The sequence below is a fragment of the Euleptes europaea genome, chromosome 3, assembly GCF_029931775.1.
Source record: "Euleptes europaea isolate rEulEur1 chromosome 3, rEulEur1.hap1, whole genome shotgun sequence".
NCBI classification, from domain to species: Eukaryota; Metazoa; Chordata; class Lepidosauria; order Squamata; family Sphaerodactylidae; genus Euleptes; species Euleptes europaea.
This window is the reverse complement of record NC_079314.1, coordinates 89,561,728-89,585,146: the sequence shown is the minus strand read 5'-3', so window position 1 is coordinate 89,585,146 and position 23,419 is coordinate 89,561,728. Positions and strand designations below refer to the sequence as shown.

Genomic DNA, 23,419 nt, shown 5'->3' with positions numbered 1-23,419 from the left:
ATAATCCGAATTGGTTACAGAAAATTAAAGTCCCAGTGCCCGGTTACTCCACCAGTCAGCAAATAAGAATGTGTCCAAACTATAGTCCAGTAAGTATGCTCTGGTCCAAATGTAGGAAAAAGAAAGTTCCATAAGACGGTCCAGTTAATTCACTGTGGTCCACTTCCAAAATCAATTCCAAAGTCAGTTCCAACTTTTTGTTTATTATTCTTTATGCTATAAATTCTTATTAAGATCGAGAGCCGGGGTGCTGCTTTTCTCTTTAACTAGTACCTGGAGGTTGGCAACCCTGTTAACTTGACCAGTACAGCGGGAAATGAGGGGGCCAGGCCAGGGCTGCAGGGGTGACCGCGCGCTCTTCTTTAGTTCCCCCATCGTCCCAGGCACGAGCAGCGGCTGCCGCGAAGCCTCCGGCCCAGCAGATGGCGCTGTAAGGCGGCCCTGGCCCGTCGCGCGCACGGATGGCTGACGGGAAGGGGCTGAGACTGAGGCGGCTGGGCCGGGCCGGGCCGAAGCGCGCCTGGCCCACTCCGTCATTCAGAGCCTGCGGGCGCTTCCCTCCCGCTGGCGCGCGTGCGCACTCCGCTCTGCTGCTGCTTGTGAGAGGAAGCCCTTTTCTCCCCCTTTTGCCCCTTCGTTGCTATGGCGGCTCCGGCCCCCGCTGGCGAAGAAGACGCTTTCAGCCGCTACCGCTCCCCGCTCGTCTCGCGCTACGCCAGCCCGGACATGGCGTTTAACTTCAGCGAGAGGAAGAAGTTCGGGACCTGGCGGCGGCTCTGGCTTTACCTGGCTCAGGCAGAAAAGGTGCGTGGGGGAGAGAGAGGAGCCCGGCGGGGGCGGACCGGGGGGGGGCAAAAAGGCCGCGCAGGGGGGGATTGGCTCGTTGCTGAACAGGGGGGACCCCTGGCGGGCTGCTGCCCCGGGGAGCCGTCTGCCTCTCGGACCCTGCCTTGACCCCGTGGCACGGTGGGCGAGGAAAACCACAGGCGCGTGTCCATCCCCGTCTGATGGAGGGCTGAGAAAAGAGGTAGAAAAGGGCAAGAGTCCAGCGGCACCTTAAAGACTAACAAAAATATTTTCTGGTAGGGTAGGAGCTTTCGTGAGCCACAGTAGAAAAGGGCAAGAGTCCAGCGGCACCTTAAAGACTAACAGAATATTTTCTGGCAGGGTATGAGCTTTCGTGATCCACAGCTCACTTCTTCAGATAGTGAGCTGTGGCTCACGAAAGCTACCCTGCCAGAAAATATTTTTGTTAGTCTTTAAGGTGCTACTGGACTCTTGCCCTTTTCTACTACCTGGAATTGTCTGCCGCTGGTATCGGGTGGATTTATTTCTGCATAAATAGACATTAATTTGGAGTATACTGGTTATACAGAAGAGAGTGTGTTGGTAGGTTGCAGCTGCTAAATTCTCTCTTCTAAGTAACTCATACAATGACAGGAACCCTGTCCTCTGGTCACATTAGTGTGACATTAAGAACATAAGAAAAGCCCTATTGGATTAGCCCAGTTCCATGTCATCCACACCTACATGTTTCTGAGAAGTTCCTTAGCAGCGATGCCCGCCCCCACGGCAACTGGTAATATTAATAACAATGAGGGACCTGTAAGAACTTGCAGGGGACATCTCATCCAACCCCCACTACTTTCTTTCTCCCTTCCCTTAAAGTCCCTGTAGCCTCTCCTCTTTTCCTATGTTGGTCTTCAGTAGAGCAGCTAGATTTGAGTCCAGTAGCACCTTAGAGACCAACAAGATTTTTGCGGTGTAAGCCGAAGGGAGCTTTGACTCTCGAAAGCTTATACCCCAGAAATCTTGTTGGTTGGACTTTAATATTTACTGTATGCATTATACTGGTCTTTATCACATTGTTTTATAATTCTGTAATCCGCCTTGAGGTCTCAACAAGAGCGGCTGATGATAAATGAAGTAAATAAATACCAATAAGAGTTTTTAAAGATGTTTTTTGATGTCCTCCAGTGTATCTGGGAAGAGCAGATGTGGCATAACTAATGTATGTAAAGCAGAAAAAGATGTCAGGAAATATATTTCAGAGCACACAGCTTGGATTATCTTGATATGGATGTGTTAATATTGAAGCTTGAAATTTGTGAGTTGGCTGTCACATACTTCCAGCAGTTCACTTCTCTGCCTGTTTTTTTGACAAAAAATATTGTCAGGTCACCAGAAAGGCTGGTATGTATGAATTTGTCATCTTCACACTTTGCAATATTTGTCATCAAGGGAAATGAGGGACATTCAAAGATCTGAATGTGTTAGTTACAAAACTCTGTACTGCTGCCTGTCTGACGGAGCAATCCTAAGCAAGTGTACTGGGATAGAAGTCTCACTTTGTTCCATGTCTCTTACTCTTGGAAGTGTGTTCAGGATTGCATCCTAAATCACACAAAGAGATGTTTGTTTGTGGTTTTTTGGCTGCAGCTTATGTTTTGCATGGCCAGTTGCCTCATCAGCTCAGAGAAGGCTGACCTTTGCTATTAAGCACTGCATTTCTCCCCTGCAGTGTGTGTTCTACCCCACAAAAGGATTTCATAAACCAAAAGCAAACAAAATGGGTTTTTTATCTTCTGACCAAATGTTTAAACCCTTTCAACCCATAGCGGGATCAGCCACTTTCCCAGAAATCTTTATGTAATTACTATATTTTTCTTGACTATAAAGTGGTCATCTGTGGCCTAGTCAAGGCCAGGGATATCTCAGTGAATAGAAAAGGCTTGGGACATCCCTGTGATTTAGAGTATTACCTACCAACTTGTTGACCCATAATCAAATTAGCCCTGCAGGTTGTCTGGCTATCTGGAAGCCAGTGTGGTGTGGTGGTTAAGAGATGGTTTGGAGCGGTGGACTCTGATCTGGAGAACCAGGTTTGATTCCCCACTCCTACACATGAGCGGTGGAGGCTAATCTGGTGAACTGGATTTGTTTCCCCACTCCTACACATGAAGCCAGCTGGGTGACCTTGGGCTAGTCACTCTCTCTCGACCTCACCTACCTCACAGGGTGTCTTGTGGGGAGGGGAAGGGAAGGTGATTGTAAGCCGGTTTGATTCTCCCCTAAGTGGTAGAGAAAGTCAGCATATAAAAACCAACTCTCCTTCTCTTTCTTCTTTCTAGAATATTCCATGTCTCCAAATGCTTTGTCTAAAATACTGTCCCATATATTCTAACTTTAATATTAATGTAATAAGAAGGTCAATCCTGTACATAATGTTTTGGTGACTGCAAGCAATGTGGTATGCAGCTATGTGATGAGATGGGTATATATTTAACATCTCGGGATCCTTCAGTCTGAGTGAAATGCTGGAAATTTGAGATACCCAGGAGCCAAAATGTTGTGCCATATCCAGTTTAGGGTTGAAAATCCCAAATTGTGTCTACATGGTATGCACTATAGAGAAAGCATGCACACATCGAGACTGATACAGACTAGCCTACCCTGTTTCTCGCTGTGTTCAGTGCAGTGCAGTGCTAGTTTTTTCCTTCTCACTTTAAAGCAGAGAGGGAGCTAGGTCAGGCAACTGCCCTAGAGCTTGAATTTCAGTGCAGTACTATGTTGGCCCTAAAAGGGCCAAAGGGAGATCAGTACATATTAATGACATAAAGCTGTTGGATTTCCAGATTGGAAGCTGCAGTACGGTACAATTCATTTTGTAAAACATGGGACAGGCTTGTTGGATAGTGCAACTGTGTATGTGTGGGAGAGACAGAAACTGAGTTCTTGCTGTATTTGTTTGAGTTCCCACTTCATACATATAGTCAGTTGATCATTCATTATTATCCCCAAAGTTTATATGTAAAATCTCCATTAGTTCACAGGCTTATCAGGGGAAGATGGCTGAAGAAGACCAGAGGAGAGATAAGAAGCTGCATACACAAGAGGTGTTTACACCTTTCCACAAGACTTGGAAAGAGGGTCTGAGGGAAAACTACGCAATACTGACAGGAAGGGTGGACAGGAAAGAGTTTTTGTTTGTTTGAATTATTAATTAAAGAAAAAGAGTAGTGAAACAGAAAATACACAGGTCATTTTCATCATAAAATAAACTATATGTTGATAACTACAATAATAAACAGTATTATAGAATAAATGGTGATAAAGTAAATACATGAAATGGTGATGATTATTATGTCTAAACATGAATTTTAAAAAATAATTCCCAAATATTGAAAAATAAGTTCATATATTATTATCATCTGTCCTTTACTTACTTAAATGTTTTTTTCCTAAACACCTTTTCTGTACAATATAACGCCAAGATTGTTAATATGTGTGCCAGCCACGGTATTCAAGATGCCACATAATGGCTGTTCCACCATTTAAGGTGGCCTGACTGCCATCAACCAGAGCCTGTTCCTTATCCATTGTAGCTCCCACTCTGTGGAACGTGTTCCCAGAGGAGGCAGCCATCACTAGTAGTAATCATCAGGAGGTGCTGCAAGGCCATGTTATTTGCCCTGAGTTTTGATGGCGCATAAACTGCAGGCATCTTTTGTGGGAGAAGGGGTTGTTAGTCTATTGGTTTTAGAATGTAATGTTTTAACTGTGACTTTTAGGATGCCTTGAGCCCCAAGGAAAGGCTGGATATAAACATTTTAATAAGCAGTTTTAAAAAAAAAAATGGGGACAGGAAATATTTGAGGGTGGTGGGGCTGGATGCACTCTAGAAATGGTTTTTGTTTTGATTTTTGTCTGATGGTGAGGATAGCCCCATCAGTGTACCTATGACATTAGCAACAGTACAATCCTTCCTTGGCTGAATTACTTCATTCTTAGTTTAATGGAGTAACTCTGCATTGGCTTGCAGAGAAAGTCACATGGGAGAAAGTCAGCTGCCTGCCCTGTCTGTAGAACTGTTTCCAGAAAGCACAGCACAGGCAGTTCTAATAGATCTTGAGTGCTCTACTGTGAGACAGGAGTCTGTTATTTTTATCTGAATGTTCACGTTCCTCAAGAGTTACAACTCCGTGATCTTGATCTCCAGCTGGCAGTGGAGAGACGGTCACATTGTACACCTGTTTACTTCATCAAGATACTGTCAGAGTGCTTGTTAGGATCACCAATATTTTTCCCTCTTCACTCTGTCATGGAAGTTGATATTTCTGGGTAGGGTTTGGACAAAATATATGGGAAAATAAATAACATCTCTGTGTGGTTTACCTTGATTTTTATATTAGCTACATTTTACGCTAGTTTTTATTGAAACCACATATGGTTGTGTGCAACTGGGATACTACCATGGGCTGTCGCTGAGTGGTAGAGTATCTCCTTTGCATGCAGAAGGTCCCCGATTCAAACTGTCATTTCCAGGTGTTTTTTTTAAGCAGTAGGTGATGTGAAAAATCTCTGCCTGTGCCCCTGGAGAGCTGCTGCAAGTCAGAGTAGACAATACTGGCCTTGATAGACCTGAAGGTCTGGTTTTATATAAGGCAGTTTTATATGTTCTTTAACACATAGTAGCCATGCCCCCCACCCAAGATTCTGTAAGATAGTATATATGAATATTATTTAGGGGGCAACATATATGTTTTCTGAATCTTGGAGAAACCAACAGAAGTGAAGGAATTGCTTTGCGAGATTTGATTAACCATAGTAATTCCTGTATTTCAAATAGAATAGAAGAATTGTTCCCTTCAGAATGGTGGAGAAATCCTTTTACCTATAGGCTAGGGCATCGTATAACACATTGATACAACTAGGTGATGATTTGTGTCTGAGAACTCCAGTTTTCTTCTTTCACTCTACTCTTCTCTTGCCACACTTCCCTTTTTAGCGCTGAGGGAAACAGATAAATAGTGGAAGTCTGAATGTACTAGAGAAGTAATGGATTGGCTCCAGCGAAGGTCTGTGTCAGCTATCCCTGCACTTATGCCTTGAAAGAGTGGTTTCCAATGCATGTTTTTGATGAGAGCCAATCTGAAAAACTATATTTGACACTTTGAAAGTTTCATGAAGCACTAAACCCATTTGAATAGGATCCTGGATGAGTTATATGGTGGTAAATGGTGTGGTGCTTGTGATTTCATTGGTGTTGGCCTCCAAGAATTGAAATCATGTATTGGGTAACTTTAGAAATTGTTCTTTCTTATAGTCACTGGGCCTACCCATCACAGATGAGCAAATAAAGGAAATGGAAGCAAACCTGGACAGCATAGACTTCAAGATGGCTGAGGAGGAGGAGAAGAGGCTGCGTCATGATGTAATGGCCCATGTGCACACTTTTGCCCACTGTTGTCCAAAGGCTGCAGGAATAATTCATCTTGGAGCAACTTCCTGCTATGTGGGAGACAATACGGTAAAGAAGTGTTCTGAAATTAGTCTTCATGCAGCTGGTTTTAATCCTTCAAACTTTGAACAATTATTTAAGAAATTTGATTGCATAAATGATAAATACAACATTATTTGAACATTTCCAACTAAGATTTATTCAGCATTTTTAACCAGTATTTCATGTTGTTCTATCCCAGTAACTTGGTGGAAAAAATTCAAATGTTACAAGTTAGCAAGATGTCCTTTTACCAAGAAGCATTACTTCTGTAAAATCTCATGGTTGCAGGTGCAGACTACTGTTGCCTTGTGTTTGATTAAAAATGCATACTTGTATTTCTTCCATTCTCAAACAATTGCACTTAAGTCCTGCATGTATTATCTGACTTGCCAGAGGTTAATTATGGGCATAGGAGCTAGATGAAGAAAGAGAGCCACATAACATGTTGGCTGTGTCAATTGATCATTGGCTGATAAACTTTTGAAATGAACACTTTTTACTTTTGTAGACCATGCAGTGTTCGTAAGGACAAAAACCCTTTAGCAATCAGCAGGGGGTGATAAGATTCTTTAGTGTTTGCCCTAGAATCTAAAAGGTCAAATATGCCACTTCCCTGTAGTTCTGTGTGCCTTGAACAAAACAGTTAAATATTTAGAATCCCGCTTAACAACTAGTTTTCCTGGAGGGCCATTTGAAGCAGTGAATGAAGCATGCCCCCCCCCAATTCCCTGTCTGCAAACTGTCTCCTGTTGCCACTTCCTCCACACAAATTTTGCTCCTTGGTTGGCAGCCGAAGCATCTCTTGGAGGTCTGAGTTTGATTTAGAGGCCTCCAGTTGCTAACCCCTGTTAGAGTTTAAACCTTTATCTTCGAAAGAAAGCATGTGCTATTTGTCTGCAATCAACATTTGCCATACTTGATGCTATTAAGCTAGTTGAGCCATTGAGAAGAATGGCCCTCTACTCTTCTGTTCTACTGTATTAAAATTCTGGCTTCTGGCTTCTAGTCTTGTTTTGACAAATTCTGCTACAGGTGTCTAGGGAGTCTGGTATTCTGTTCTGGAAGTTTGTATATGATTTTCTGGGAGGGAGACATTATAAACTCCAGCTACAAGTCTAAACCAGTCTTTAAAACAAGAAGGAATTTTAGCTACATTTGAATATTTTATAGAAGCTGCAGTCTCCACTGAAACTGTAAATAAAACTGACTGCTGAATAAAGTTGCACTTGAATGTTTTGTGTCTCTTTTCATTTAGGACTTGATTGTTCTTCGGGATGGGTTGAATCTGCTGCTTCCCAAGGTGAGATATACAGTTTCATAGAGGCCAAGTATATTGTTTCTGGATAATATGACTATTTTTCCCAGAATTGTTTTTTAAAAAACTATCATGTGTGCAGTGATATTACACGTGTATTATGACTATGTGAAAGACCTTCTGTTCAAATAATATATTTTTTGTTTGCTACAAAATTTGTGCTTTCTATTTTCACCTTTTATTTTTTCTTCCCTCTAAGATGGCAGAAGTTAAGATATCATGTGGTTAGGTAGCATAGGGTGGATCAGTATGCAGCTCTCTTTTTCTAGTACTGGCTATATTTTCCTTGCAGAAGACAAAGACCTTTATGCTACTAAATTTCATAAATATGCCAAATAGTACAATTGTATATGCTAACTAATTTGTAAATTATGCATATTATGTTGATATAGAAATGCATAATATTAGGTTTGATTAAAAAGTAATTATTTCACGTGTTCCCATTTCTACCAAAATTTTCATCCCCCCTCCCCCCCGAAAAACACTGGCAATTTTTCCCCCTTATGGATTCATAACTTCTGGAAACTGTACATCTGTAGTAGGGAGAACACAGATACTGTGCAGGGCTTCTGATCACATAAAACTGACCCATAGTGTTTGTCTTTGGATTTCATAGAGAAGTGTGAAATTGTTCTACTAGTTTTAGAAATGTCTCATGTTAAAATAGCCATCCATGCATGGACATTTTCCTGTGTTCCTTTCTCTTCCTGCACCCTCTTCTTATCTCCAGAAAGAGTTGGAGTGAGGAAGAAGGGGATAAAATTGACCCTCTTCCTCAGTGGAGCTGCACTTGCAGAAGAGGCAGGAGGAGCAGTTTCACCCCCTTGACCTTCCTCACTCCAGCCCTACCTACCTGTTTCTCTGAGTAGGCCCTGCAGCCTCAGAAATTATTTTTACAAGGTTAGGAAAGGGCTGCAGGAATGGAGAGGAATGTGGGAAAGCTCTCTGTTCCATGCCCATTGTTTCTTCTGTCTCTTCCAATCATGCTTGAACATTTTCTGTATAGAACAATTCAGACTATCAACTTTTCTGTTACGTGGTTTTCCTTTTTTCTTATATGTTTTGCTTGTTTTCTCTGATCTCTTCACTTTCTTGTAGCTTGCCAGGGTGATCAGCCGTCTGGCAGGCTTTGCTGAGAAGTATGCCAACTTGCCAACCTTAGGCTTCACTCACTACCAGTAAGTAAATCATATGGTGTTGATAGGGCTGCCATTTCTACCGTTTGTCTTTTTTACAGTCTCTGATCACAGATTCTGTGTATGATGAGTTGAGTTGAGTAAGAAAGGAGTAGGTGATTATTTCTTAATTATATGGACCGCAGTTGTCAATGTCAGATTTTATCTTGATTCTGATGGTGTACAGGACAGGGTGGTCTCAACTTGAAGAGTTCTGTTTCCCAATAAGGCAGCATTTACAAAAACTGAGGGCAATGGCCATCCGAACACTATTGCAATCCTATGTTATACGCATACGCAAATAAAGTCATCAGGTTGCTGTTTCTTAATCAGCAAATATTCAAGTCCCTCTGCCCCCCTCCTTTCAGGTGGGAGGCAACAATGGAAGGGGGGTGGAGCAGTATAAAATGCAAAGAGGCCCAGAGAAAAGGGTGAAAAAACAGGAAGAGGTAGGAGTTGAAGTAGTGAAGAAAGGAGGCAGGAGTTCAGCACTGAAGCAGGGAGCCCAAGAATGCTGGGCTAGACCCTGAGTGGAGAATACTACAGGCAGCCTGGGAGGGAGGGAGGCAGGAGCCGAATCTATGCAGAGAGACGCCTAGCAGTGCAATCCTACACAAAGTTACTCTAGTCTAAGCTCACTGATTTCAGTGGGCTTAATCAGTGAGCTTAGACTAGAGTAACTCTGTGTAGGATTGCACCGCTAGGCTGATTTGCAGCTGAGACTACAAAATGTTTCAACCCTGAGCTTATGTTACCTTTCATCTATGGTCTTTTGTGTCACACAGTAGCCTGATTATTTCTCCCTCTTCATTTTTTAAAACTAGAATCCCTGTGAACTACCAGTTCTTTACATTTACACAGCAAGAATGTGGAATTGTTAGATTTAAGTCCTGTAGCATGTTAGAGACCAATAAGAGTTTCAAGGTATAAGCTTTTGAGAGTTAAAGGTCCCTTCGTCAAACACAGTAGAGTGGAAATTGAGATCTCTGAGTCCTTTTATCCTAGTCAGAAGGTGGGAAGGGTGTTGTAAAGGGTGCTTGTAAGGGATGCAAAGGTACTGATGAGAGGAGCTTTGACTCTTGAAGCTTATACCCTGACATTCTTATTGATCTGTAAGGTGCTACTGCACTCAGATCTAACTGTTCTACTGCAGACCAACATGGCTGCCCTCTGAAACTATCTTCAGGCTGTGAGTAAGAAGTTGTTTAATGTTAGCAGGCTGTCTGTGGCCAATAAAAGGTTTGCATCCCAATGCCTGTGAGAGGAGTATCATTGTCCAGCATACGTTGTTAGTTGTTAATGATGTGTTGAACCGGTTTGAGCTCAGAGCTATATGTGACCATCAGAGGTGTTTTGTTGTTGTTTCATTAGGGCCTATCTTGTAGCAGGTTATCCCTTGGTATCATGCTGGCTTTGTTGATCTGTTTCCTTACTACATCAGGTGAGCTTTGTAATTCCAGGAATGTCTGTTGTAGATCCTGTGGAATTGCAGTCTGGGCCTAACAAATCAGCATTGCGTGATCCTGAGTGCCTTGTATCAGACTATGGTTTGCCTAGCTCAGGATTCTCTGCAACTGCTACATTTTTTTACTCTACCAGAAATTGTGCAGTGATCACACCACAGTGTACTTTTTGGTCACCGCTTTCTCCACGTTAGTAGAGCCTCTCTCAAATTATAAAACTAATGCAGTTTTTATTGGACGCTTATGAATGTAAATTATTACTTGATAAATGAACCTCAGTAATTGCATTATGATGACTATGAGACAAATTTGTCTGTACAGCATAGTTTATTAGTGAATTGGTAGACTACGGTGCAATCTTTTGCAGAGTTACTCCAGTTTAAACTCATTGAAATCTGGGCTTAGTCTGAATAATGCTGCGTCTGACTACATAAGAAGAGCCCTGCTGGATCACACTAGTGGTCCATCTAATCCAGCATCCTGTTTCATGCAGCAGCCAACCAGTTGCCCTGGAGGGCCAGTAAACAGGACACAAAGGCCAAGGGCTTCCTCTGGTGTTGCTTCATAGAACTGGCTATCAGAGGTTTACTGCCTCTGAATATGGAGGTTCCCTTTACTCACTGTGGCTGGTAACTATTGATGGACCTTTCCTCTATGAATCCATCTAACCACCTTTTAATGCCTTCTATATTTGTGGCTATCACTACCTCTACTGGCAGTGAAGTCCACAATTTAATTACTCGTTGAGTGAAGAATTTCCATTTGTCTGTCTTGTACCAATTGCCCATCAACTTCATTGAGTGTCTGTGTGTTCTAGTAATATGGAAGAGACAGAAAAAGCACCCTCTATCCGCTTTCTCCACCCCATGGATAATTTTATAAACCGCCATCATTTCCCCCTTTAGCCATCTTTTTTCCTAAACTAAAAGGTCTGTACTGCTAATGACTTTTTCAGTGGAGATTCTAATGCTTCCATAGCAACAAGGAAAATCATTTTGTGGTAAGACGTTTGAAGAATGGGAGGGCTTGTCCTTGAATTGCTTTCTGTCTGGTACTTTTAGGCCTGCACAATTAACCACTGTGGGTAAACGCTGTGCCCTTTGGATCCAGGATCTGTGCATGGACCTGCACAATTTTGAGCGGGCACGGGATGAGTTGAGGTTTCGGGGTGTGAAGGGCACCACAGGCACCCAGGCCAGCTTCTTGCAGCTCTTTGAAGGAGATCATGACAAAGTGAGTATTCTCAGCAAAGAAGCCCAGTTCAAGTTGCAGTTAGTTTGGGAGTCATGTCCCATGGTTTGTGAGGAAACGAACTTTTCATGGGTTCCATTGGAAAAACTCCTGATACCTGAGAGTAGATCAGGTATCAAGGGAGTTATAGGACAAGATGGTGCTTAGATCAGCAACCTACTGGTTGGGTTCACAGTGCTGAAGGAACTGGAAATTTGTTTGGGGCGCAATCCTTATTCACACTTCAGTTGCTGTCTTCTGAGGTTCTTGTCTGTTTTTCCCTTGAGGTGGAGGAGCTAGACAGGCTGGTGACTACAATGGCAGGATTTAAGCGGTATGTAAAAAAAAACACCAAAAAAACCTTCCAAACAAGCCATCTTCCTTTGTCCTAGCACAGAGTGTGATAAAGGGGGTGCTTGGGAAGTGAGCTGCTCGGTGACCTTGTGTATAAACTGGAATTCTATTCTGCAATTAACGTTCATGCTGCTAGAACGAACTATTAGGAGACAGTGGTACTTCACAACATCTGCTTTGTAGTGAACATTGCAAGAATTCCTTCCATCGTGGTCCTGGAACTGCTTCTCAGCCTTGCTCTAGCTTTGGTTTTCTCTGCGACCTCCACTGCATGCTAACCCAAATTGCATTCCCGTAGATGTAATTTCTCTAAGCTGGTTTCAAGGCATTGTGTCTTAGAGCCATTTGATGCTGTATGATATTTATGCCATACTGAAATGCTCACAGCTTTGTTGAACTTCATGAAGCTTTTATATGTCTGTTTTGTTCCAGAGCTTATATTGTCACAGGACAGACGTACAGTCGCAAAGTGGATGTTGAAGTCCTGTCTGTTCTGGCTAGTCTAGGGGCTTCTGTACATAAGGTAGGACTTTCTTCAAGCTTTATATTCATAAGCACAGCTGAAAAAGTCTAAGGGTTGCTAACTTGAATTGTGTAGCCACACACAATGCTTCTATAGATACATTCTGGTGAAGGCTAAATGTTCTCGTGTAGAATGCTTGCTGGCAAGTTTTTGCTTTTCTCATTGTTCAACTCATTTTTGGTCTAGGATGGAGATATCCCCAGTTTACTGAATTACAGATGGACAGAAACTAACAGTAAACTCAGTGGTAAATCATGCAAGTCAAAATCTCAAGTCACATGCTAGCCCAACGTGTAGCAGTAGGAGTATAACTGCAGATCTAAGTGCTGCATACATGTGTTTTTCTTTACTTGTTTAAATTTAGATATTTCTGGGTTTCTGTAAGCTGCTTTAAGTCCTGTGTGCAGAAAAAAGCGAATAAATAAAATTAACTATTAGCAACTCCATTAAGAGTTTTCTCATGCTTAGCATCTCTAACAAATGCCCATTGCATATCCAATAAGTAAACTTTTTTTGTTTTTTTGTTAATACCTATCTTCCCAGGGTTTTTATTTATTTATACTTATATACCACCTCATAGCAAAAAAAAGCTATTGAGACTGTTCACAGAAGTCAGAAAATCATATAAATGTACCAAAGCAATCAAGAGAACAGTAGCCATTAAAATATTGAACTAAAACACCCAGCAACAATAAAGAATGCAACATAAACATTTTAAAGTAACAGCAAATCTTTAAAAAGATAAATTAACTAAAAAATACACAGTACAGACCAAGACAATTAAAAACCCTCATTGCTGGGAGGATAAGAACATCTTTGTGTGTATGTTAAGTGCCATCAAGTTGCTTTCGACTTACTGTGACCCTATGAATTAATGACCTCCAAACATCCAATAATTGACAGCCTTGCTCAGAACATCTTTACCTGACATCTAAAACTTAAATAAGCATGCACCGACCGTACAAGTAATAGCAGGAAGAGGGTTCTACATCCCTGATGCCACCACAGACAAGGCCCTGTCCCTAATGACCATTTATCTTGCTTCAAAAAAGGTTGGCACAGGCTACAAGTCATCTGATGCAGATCTCAACATTCAGGCTGCTTCATATGGGGAAAATAGTCCTTCAGGCCCTGGGATTGGCACTCTGGGTGGGAGAATGATCCCTCTATTCAAGGGGGTAACTCTGCTTCAAGTTCACCAATATGAGAATATTACAGTCACCTATGTAAACATGTGTTTTGAAAAACACTTTTTGTAAGAAAAAATACTGTCACTTGTTGCCCTGTATGGTTCAGGCTCCTTTTAAAAAAAAATGTACATAGCAATTGAACTTGGAACATGCTTTAAACCCTGCTTCAGAGACTGTGTCCAAGGTACTGGAGCTGTTACATTAACAATTGTTCTGCACAGAATGGCTTCCCTGTTCATTTTAAAGGAGGTAGCCAATCCACCCTTGCATTTTTGTGCATGTGTGTGCACATTGACTCCTTCCACTGAAATTAACAGGAATCATTGTATGCAAGAGATCCATTTGTGCTTCCAGTTAGTAATGGACCCTAATAGTGTTTAGATGAGCATGTGAACTGACTGTTCATTGGTTTTCTCTAGATCTGTACTGACATTCGCCTTCTGGCAAACCTTAAAGAAATAGAGGAACCTTTTGAGAAAGAACAAATTGGTAGGTAACGAATGTGGAAGCAGGATTTTACGCTGTTTTCATTTCTCTCAGTGACTTTCCTTAATATTCTAGCTCTTTCCCTCAGCATTGTTTGAGATGTTAGCCACATTTTAAGTCCATCTCTCTTTGACTGAAAATCATTACAAGTGACATGAAAAAATAGCAGTTGATCCCCTAAGGGTTGCCAGGTCCCCCCAGCAACCCGTGGAGGGGGAACTTACCAGCTGCGGAGAAAGGCTGGTGCCAACATCACTTCTGAAAGTGATGCCATCACGTCGCTAACATCATGGGAAACACTCTGGTATTGGGGCAAAAACTCTATGATAGAAGCTGTTTTTTACCATAGAGCTTTGCCCAAATACCACAGTGTCTCCCACTATGGCAGAGATGTAAACAGGCCGAGACCTAAATTTACCACTGGTAAGCAGGGGCCTGGCAACCCTAATTCTCTTTGAGATTTCAGACAAATTTACATCACACAAGTTTTTTTTGTAAAAGACTGGTGCACAAAAAAGAGTCTCCAAAATGACCACTGTAATGAAATAGAACTTGTAAATGTCTAAAGCTATTGCTGCATTAGCCATTTAAAAGTCACTGTAAGGTAAATAAGATAGTCAGTGGCTCATTTCCTAAACTACACCTTGAGCTCCCAAATGTATAGCAGGCAGACCATGGTTTAGAGCTTTGTGTCTGCTTTTTTCCCCCATGCTCTTAGCATTCAGCTTCATAAGTTCACTCCTGTCTCCATAGGATAGCAACCTGTGGAAATGGATGGCATGGCAGCCTATTTACTATGGCACGTCAATTCAAGAATCTCATCAAACCGTAGATAGCTGAAAACTCTGGTTTCTGATTTTAGTTTGCTGGCCAGTCTCAAACTATGGTTTGTCTGTTCAGATGACATGCTAAACCATAGTTAAGCTTCCTTAACTTGTTTTGAATTGAGTCAGTATGCCAAATAATTTGACTCTTTTAGTTTCTGCAGAAAGACAGTTCATAATACAGCTAAGAGTTTTTAAGTCGTCTTAGTTACACTTGACAAAAACTATTTTACAAGTAGATTAAAGATTTTTAAACTGTTTTTGTTACTATTAACACTGTAATAGCAGTAAGTAACGATTTCAGTGTATTGGCAAGGAGTATGTTCTCTAAAGTTCTGAGTAATTTTGTGAGAAAGGCACATCATGTTAACACCCTTTAATACCTTACTTTACTCTTGCATACCCTTTCCTTCTGTACAGGTTCAAGTGCCATGCCTTACAAACGGAATCCCATGCGTTCAGAGCGTTGTTGCAGTTTAGCTCGCCACCTTATGACTCTGGTCCTGGATCCCCTCCAGACAGCTTCCGTGCAGTGGTTTGAGCGCACTCTGGATGACAGCGCAAATAGGTATATCCATGACTTCTCACACTGGATATGGAATTCAGAGACTCTAGATGTATGTTTAAGTTATAATGGCAAGGAACAGGTAATGTGACTTTGTACAGTAACCAAAATCATAAACACACTTATTGGGAAGTAAGCGGGCTTGATAAGGGAGTGACCTATTTCCAGATAGGCTGACTTGTGATCTCAGCCTGAAGACATTACATGGGAAGCAACTGTGGCATGTTATAGAGAGCAGCATTTTAAATTCAGGAGTACGTAAATATATTAATGAATGTTGCATAATACATTTCAACACTGAGGTTATCATCTTTGATACATACATGAGGCTACCACTGGAGAGCCTAATACCTGGAGGCTAAACCCAGCAAAATATAATTCCAAAACCCTATTGGGGGGGGGGGGCAAAGACAGCAAGCCATGAATGGGGCGGGGTAATCATTATTGAGCTGTGACTTCCGCTAGGGACGCTGATCTGAGCGCCACGTCTCCTGGGGGCTTCCGAGGGAACCAAGACTCGTTCGAATCTTGGGTGCAATCCTGCACCCCTACCCGATCCTAAACTGGACCGGGAAACAGGACTACCTCTGCTGCCTTTTAAGTGCGATTTTGACCCCTGGCTTTGCTGTGGGAGCCTTCAGATGACTCTCGGAATCCTGGATGAGGTCCCACCGGCCTGAGGGGAAACCATTGCCGCGAACGTTTCTTTGGAATTAGGCTCAGATATCCCCTATCTATTACCATCTAAGCAACAATACAGAAGCAAGAATACCTACTCTTCTAAAATCTGAGTAAGTTACAAGAATTCTTTTGTTTTACCTGGATCTGGAAGTCTTGAAGGAGAGAAAAAATACCTATTGAATCCGTATCTCCCCATCTGATGTTTGGATGACTCTTTGAAAATTAAAAACACTGGATAAACCGGCAGGATTTTTATCAAATCGATCAGTGGGTAGACATAACAATCGGGACTCTTTGAATGACGTTACAGCCACCAATCAGAGACTGAGTTAAGCAAAGAGGAGGGAGGAGGAGATTCCCCCTCATTTCCGGGAAGACGCTTTTCTGAGTAAACAAGTCTTCAAGCCACGTCTTATCCGGAAGCATCTGCTACCGTCTGCTACTGCGATAACACCACGGGATTTGAGACCGGAAGTGTGGCATTACTGGGTAACTGGCAAATATCTCCCAAGTTCTTAGGCAAAAGGAAGTAACGGCAGGCTTGCGACTTTATATCCTGCCCCCCGCAACATCTCTTTACTACCCACAACACTGGAACTAGTGATATACCTGTCTGGACTTTTCCAATTAAATTTTAACAGAACTATTAGAAGCAGCAACCATGGAAAGTGTGACTAAACATATGGATCGACTACTCTCTCTGACAAACAGTATTTACGAACTTTTCAACCGGAAACTGGATGTAATTTTGGAAGATCTCAAGGATATAAAAGACCAAGTTATTACATTGAGATCAGAGATGAGAGAAGAAAGTTCTCCAAACGACAAGCCATCAAAAGAAGAATTAAATTCTGCTAAGGAGTTGGAGAGCCACAATGGACAACCAAAGGATATACATCTGCAAGAAGAAATTGAACCAATCCAGTTGACAACTATGGATTTGAATCTAAGAGACTTTGACTTTTGTTTGTATAATCTACCAGATTAATTCTTCAATGTTAACTGGGAGAAAAGCTGGAAACACCGGGATCTTTCTCTTCGCCTTAGGGATGCCGCAGTTTGACTATCACTCGTCAATTTCTGAGAGGGAACTGCACTAACAATTTCCAAGGATGCTCTTCGACATTTAAAGCTACTGAGAAAAAGAGGAAGATGTTGGAAATTCAGGATAAAGAGAGTGGTTCAAAGGGTCTAGATTTCTTGGGATTTAACTAAAAGGGACTGATTAATGGCTTGGCTTTGATAAAAACAGAATAATTAATGATATTAACATAATAGATACTTATTAGATGTCTGGGAGAAATGGAGGAGTTATAATGATACTTATTTTTAAAGGAAGTTAAAAAATGATACCTATTATCTAATCCATCTTTTTTATTATAAAATAGTGCTTTCTTCTATTTTTTCTTATTTTTTTCTCTTTACTTGAGTATAGAAAATTGTTATAATCTAAATAGTGATCACTTAGATTATGAGTAATATTAAATAAAGAATAATTTCTCAAAAATGTTTGTAATAGGATTAGAATTTTAAACAAAGGAAATTACAAATAAATGACAAGATTGAGGAAGGTGTAGGGGAAGTCTTCATATTTTATCTATCTATATACCGTATTTTCCGGCGTACAAGACGACTGGGCGTATAAGATGACCCCCCCATTTTTACAGTTAAAATATAGAGTTTGGGATTGTCCCGAGTCCGCGGCCTGGGGCCGGCCCTCGGGACTGCGCCCCAACCCCGCGGCCACCCCCGGTCCTCCTGGGGCGGCTCAACCCCCGGGGAAACAACACCACTTACCGGGGCGGGAGAAAGAGGGGGCGGGGGTGGCCGGACGAGCTGGCAGCGCGCCAGGACGCAGGGCTGGCAGGAGGAACAGGAGGAGGCCGGGGGCCGACCTCCCGGCATGGAAGAGTGTGTGCCGACCCGGCCCAGCCAGAGCAAATCCTGGAGGCGAGGCGGGGAGGGAGCCTCCCCGGGCAGCGGGAGCCCCGCAGCCAGAGACGCCGGCTGTAGCCAAGGCTCAGCCCCGGGCTCCGGCGGGAGGGTGGGAGCCCGAAGTGGCGGGACGTGGCTCTCGGAGGAGTCGGCGAGGGGAGAAGGTAGCGGGGAAGAAGGAGGACGGGGGCGAGAGTAAGGGCCCTCGAGAAGGGCGAGGCTAAAGGCAAGGGGAAGACTGAGCCGATGGCCCGCGGAGGGTGGGGCTAAAGGAGGGTTTGGAGGGGAGGGAAGCCCATAAAAACAGAAGCTTAAGCGGAGGCCGGGGAGGAAAGGGGGCATGTTGGGTGTGCTAGGCGGCAGCCAAAACACCCTGTGCCGGGAGAAGAGAGTGGCCACCCCGGCCAGCCGGCCGGCCAGCCAGCCAGCCACCTGCCTGCCTTTCGCTGCCGCTGGAGCGCAGCCGAGCACTTCCCTCCGTGCACCCCGGCGCGCCTGGCTCCGACTCCGAGCCGGGCAGTGAGCACCCTCACCGGGCTCGCCTCCCCTCCCTCCTCCGGCGGACATGGACAGAGCGGAGGCGGCTCCCCAGGCAGATTCTCCAGTCTGGCTCGGAATTCAGCATCCGGCGTATAAGATGACACCCGGCGTATAAGACGACACCCGACTTTTGAGAAGATTTTCCTGGGTTAAAAAGTAGTCTTATACGCCAGAAAATACAGTATATATGCATTTTCAACAATTTTTTATTGGAATTTACACCTTGATGCTTATTTACATTGATTGTTGAATATTGTGTTTAATCAATACGGAAAAACAATAAACAAATTATATAAGCTGTTTAAAACATCCCTTTCTATGTGAATGCTACATTTTTCTTATCCTACTACTTCTTTTTGTCATCTTTCCACAGGCGTGTGTCCTTAGCTGAGGCCTTCCTCACTGCTGATATAATACTTAGTACTTTGCAGAATATTTCTGAAGGTCTTGTGGTATACCCCAAGGTAAGAAGTAGTAAAATCGAAGGATGTGTTTGTAGAGGCTTTCAAACTTTTTTGCATAATAACAGTGGTGGTGGATCATCTCAATATTCTAACTGTGGGTAACTGCAATGAGGTGAAGCTTGACTGGATCCAGATTGTGTATTAAGCATTCTGACCACAGATGTGTTGTGGCTTGGAGATGTTGTAGATCCTCTGCAGCCAGGTTCTTCAGTTCTGAGAACCATGATCTCCTCAGCTGGAAGGGAGCAATAAATACATCTTCCAAAAACTCTGGAAATTAGGCTGAAGGGAGGAAGTGTATAAAGTAGGTCTTCTAGCCAGAATGATGCCAGAGCATTGAAAGCCTCCATTCTCTTTGTCTAAAATCTGGTGAAGAATCTAGTTTGTTAATTGATGAAGATGCCAACAGTTTTACATGTTTTGGGGCGGGGTGTGTGGTTTACCTGAACATTATTCATGTAAACACTTTGGGGTGGAGATTCCATTTCCCTAAACTGCAGTTTGGCAGTTCATCCAGTCCACTTGAATGTAGATTATGGCGTATATGTGCATTTTTTTTTAAAAAAAGTGCAGGCACTTTGTGTGACTCTTCATGGGAGAGACAAGATGGATTACTGAAGCAGTGTTTTGTAGACCGAATCTGTCACTTGCAAGGCAAAGGTGGAAGGACGCTTGGGCTCACTGCACAGGAGCAAAGTTTGCTGTGATTTCCATTTTAATGTTATATTCTATGCACCTATAAACAGACAGTCGTCGTCGTCGTCCCCCCCGCCGCTATGTAGGTAGTCTGTACCACTGTGGAGGGCATTGAAACTTAGATAAAAGTTTCAGTCTTTTACATATCCAGTCATTATAACATCTGCACAAGGCTTCAAGGCAAGTTGATACTCACTAAATTGATTTCTTAATCAGGGTAGGAAAGAGCTATTACCCTCATGATGGAGCAGAATTCGGATAACATTGAATGAGAGGAGGACAGCTAGTAGTTGCCTAATGGTGTGTAACTATTTTTATGTTTGCTTTAGGTGATTGCAAGACGTATTCAACAGGAGTTGCCTTTCATGTCTACTGAAAATATTATCATGGCTATGGTGAAAGCTGGAGGCAATCGCCAGGTATGTAGGAAATTAGGCTCATTGAGGTGTTTAACTCAGAAATAGAGGGATTATAACAAGATTTTGAAGCCAACTTCTTAAACACATATTTTTCTAGAGCATAGAACTGTCAATCATATTATCAAACATTTCTTCTCCTACTGTAAAGGCAGAGAAAACACTGGCTATAGGTGTTTCTCATTGTTCTGTTGATCCACTCAAGAATGCGTGAATAATCTTATTCATTATATTGCCAGTGGTAATGTTGTTATCAAAAAAATTAGTGTGACTATCTCTTACAAATTACAGTAATTACAGGGCAAAACAATTGTGCTTTTGCAAATAGGTGCTGTGGAACACAGGCAGGATGCTGCTGCTGTTGTCTTTGTTTGTGGGTTTCCTAGAGGCAACTGGTTGGCCACTGTGTGAGCAGACTGCTGGACTTCATGGGCCTTGGTCTGATCCAGCATGGCTTTTCTTATGTTCTTACCTTTTTAAAATGCAACACTGACTAAGATTCTTTAAACATTTGTGTTTCTTTACTAAATTTACTCCTGGGGGGCTACCGCACTTTGTATTCCCAGTGATGTATTAAGAGTTTGAAAATGTTATAAAAAATACTGTTCGCACTTTGGCCCCTTTAGCTGTGAAGACGTCTTCCAACCTTTTATTAGCCGTGGTTTCCAAAACCCCTTTTAAAGCGATGTTTTTTATAACATTTTCAAACTCTTAATACATCGGTTCTTGTGGGTTATCCGGGCTGTGTAACCGTGGTCTTGGTATCTTCTTTCCTGACGTTTCGCCAGCAGCTGTGGCAGGCATCTTCAGAGGAGTAACACTGAAGGAAAGTGTCTCTCAGTGTTACTCCTCTGAAGATGCCTGCCACAGCTGCTGGCGAAACGTCAGGAAAGAAAATACCAAGACCATGTTTACACAGCCCGGATAACCCACAAGAACCAATGAACTCTGACTGTGAAAGCCTTCGACAATATCTTAATACATCGCTGGGAATACAGTGCGGTAACCTCCCTGTACTTTTTGCTTGATGCTGCTTTCCCTTTCCCTGCATTTTTTAACTTAAACTGGATGATAGAAAGCAATTCCTGGTCCCCTCTGGACTGATTAAGAACACAGGAAAAGCCCTTGCTGAATCAGACTAAAGAACCATTTAATCCAGCATGCTTTTTTCTGTTGGTGACAAACTAGAAGCCCACAAGCAGGGCTTCAGTGCAGTACCCTTTCCTCACTTTGGCCTGCCTCCTCACCCAGTGAATGATGTGCTATGGCTTGTTTCCTCTGAACATGAAGGCTTTATTTACTCTGATGGCTAATAGCTGTTGATCTATCTTCCATGAATTTGTCCCCTCAACTATGCATTGTATATTTTTGCCTGTCCTGAATCTGTCAGTCAGTGTCACTGAAGAACCCCAAGCTTCAGTATTATGGGGGAGGAAATCTGTACTTCCTTTACACCATGCATAATACAGTAGACCTTTATCATGCTTCCCCCCTTCAGTATCATGATTTTAGACAAAGGGGACACAAACGCGAAGAAAGATCCTCCCCTACCCATGGGTTTCTAACTAGGTAAAGTGAAACAGTTGGTCCTTACTGCAAACCACCTGTTCTGACTACATAGTGTGGATGCATTTATACTGACTGAGAGACACCAGGCTATCTGGTTAATATTTATTTATTTTAGACATTTTTATTCCTGCTCTTCTCCTGCTCCGGGAGATTAAAAATCTTTAAGACTGTTCTTCATGCCAAGAGATATGTCAAAAGGGAAGACTTGTCCCTAGTAATATTCTATGTCTGAACTGCTTTTTCCAGTGAGGACTGAATGGATCTGTTCTTTGCATTGCTTCCTGATAATTTTCTTTACTTTCTGGACTTGTTATATCCTAAAGGTAAAGGTAGTCCCCTGTGCAAGCACCAGGTCATTTCTGACCCATGGGGTGACGTCACATCCCGACATTTACTAGGCAGACTTTGTTTACGGGGTGGTTTGCCATTGCCTTCCCCATGTTACATCTTAGGGCTGTATAAAATAATTGCCAGGCCTAATAATTAGTTTACTTTAAAAGGCTCTGCATAGATTAGGTGTTCAAACTATTCCATAAAGTATCAGAAGAGCTTCAGAAAAAATTCAGGGGGTTGCTACCTCTCATATGGTAACTTGTTGAAAAGAGCATCCAGCCTCTGCAGTGGTTCTGTCATGCATCGTTCAAATGCTGTACCCTTTTGATGAGACTCTGCGGCCTGTGTATGCTCCTTGGTTAGCAGGTTTAGCAGGTTTCCTGGTTTATTAGTAATGAGATATCCACTTCTCTTTTTCTTAGGATTGTCATGAGAAGATACGGGTTCTGTCCCAGCAAGCCGCTGCTGTTGTAAAACAAGAAGGGGGTGATAATGATCTCATTGCTCGTATCCGTGCTGATCCTTACTTCAGCCCTATCCATGAACAGCTGGAAATCCTCCTAGAACCCACATCCTTTACTGGACGTGCTTCCCAACAGGTGAGGGGGAGAGAAAAGTCTTTGTTCTCATGAGGCTGCTGTGCTGTTTTAAAACTCTTCAGGCTAATTTACCCTCAGCAGTTCCTCCTTCAGCTCTTCTTGCTTACTTGGAAACATTAATTCAATGCCCCTGATTTGCAGAACGTAAAGCTGAATGAATTCCAAAGCCAGATTATTGTTCTAACATTGTCCCCATCTCTCCTGTGTGGCAGGTGACAAGGTTCTTGAAAGAAGAGGTCTACCCAGTGCTGACCCCATATCAGAGCAAGATGGGTGTAAAAATGGAGCTTACTCTTTGAATTAGGGTTTTACTGGGATATGTGTGTGAAGGATAATAAAGCATTTTAAAAACTTAAATGTATGAATTAATTCTTGGATCATTCAAGGTGAAAATAGTCTAAGATGCTCTCAGATTGTTCCTGTGACAGTTCTGGGAAATCACAAGGTCACTCATAACCTCTGATGGAGGATATGCAGTTCACTTAAGCCTAATAGGTGAATCATGATTGCAGTTTTCCAGTTTCACACTCCTGTCAGAAAAAATGCTATAGCACTTTGTAATTCCACTGGTTATCCCAAACTGGAAACTTGTATAAACATGTATGGTGCCACTGGTCCGTGTGCAGTGTGTTTAACTTGCTGGCTATAAAAAGGCAGAGATGAGGCAGTTCAAGGATATGAAGTTATGAGCTGTACTGAAATCAGGGATAGGCTGGGTATGATTCCCTGTATAGAATCCCTGTGTAAAAACCGATAGATGTTTAATTCACTGACATAA

General features: G+C 42.5%; 1 protein-coding gene across 1 annotated transcript; it reads left to right on the top strand.

The window, feature by feature from the left end:
* The first annotated feature begins 637 nt into the window (after window positions 1-637).
* Window positions 638-22,974, top strand: ADSL (adenylosuccinate lyase). Its single transcript, XM_056847081.1, has 13 exons — window positions 638-804; window positions 6,107-6,310; window positions 7,539-7,583; window positions 8,697-8,776; window positions 11,298-11,469; window positions 11,754-11,800; window positions 12,253-12,343; window positions 13,953-14,022; window positions 15,264-15,411; window positions 18,938-19,028; window positions 20,054-20,143; window positions 22,465-22,641; window positions 22,854-22,974. Exons 1-13 carry the CDS (start codon window positions 643-645, stop codon window positions 22,938-22,940), a joined length of 1,464 nt encoding a protein of 487 aa, XP_056703059.1. The 5' UTR covers window positions 638-642; the 3' UTR covers window positions 22,941-22,974.
* The last annotated feature ends 445 nt before the right edge of the window (window positions 22,975-23,419 follow it).

What these genes read in the sequence shown, in the direction of transcription:
- ADSL (XM_056847081.1), top strand. Translation starts at nt 643, where the DNA reads ATGGCGGCTCCGGCCCCCGCTGGCGAAGAAGACGCTTTCAGCCGCTAC. An exon ending in TTGAAGGAGATCATGACAAA is followed by an intron (nt 11,470 to 11,753) that starts GTGAGTATTCTC and finishes TTTTCCCTTGAG; the next exon opens with GTGGAGGAGCTAGACAGGCT. An exon ending in GTCTTGTGGTATACCCCAAG is followed by an intron (nt 19,029 to 20,053) that starts GTAAGAAGTAGT and finishes TGTTTGCTTTAG; the next exon opens with GTGATTGCAAGACGTATTCA.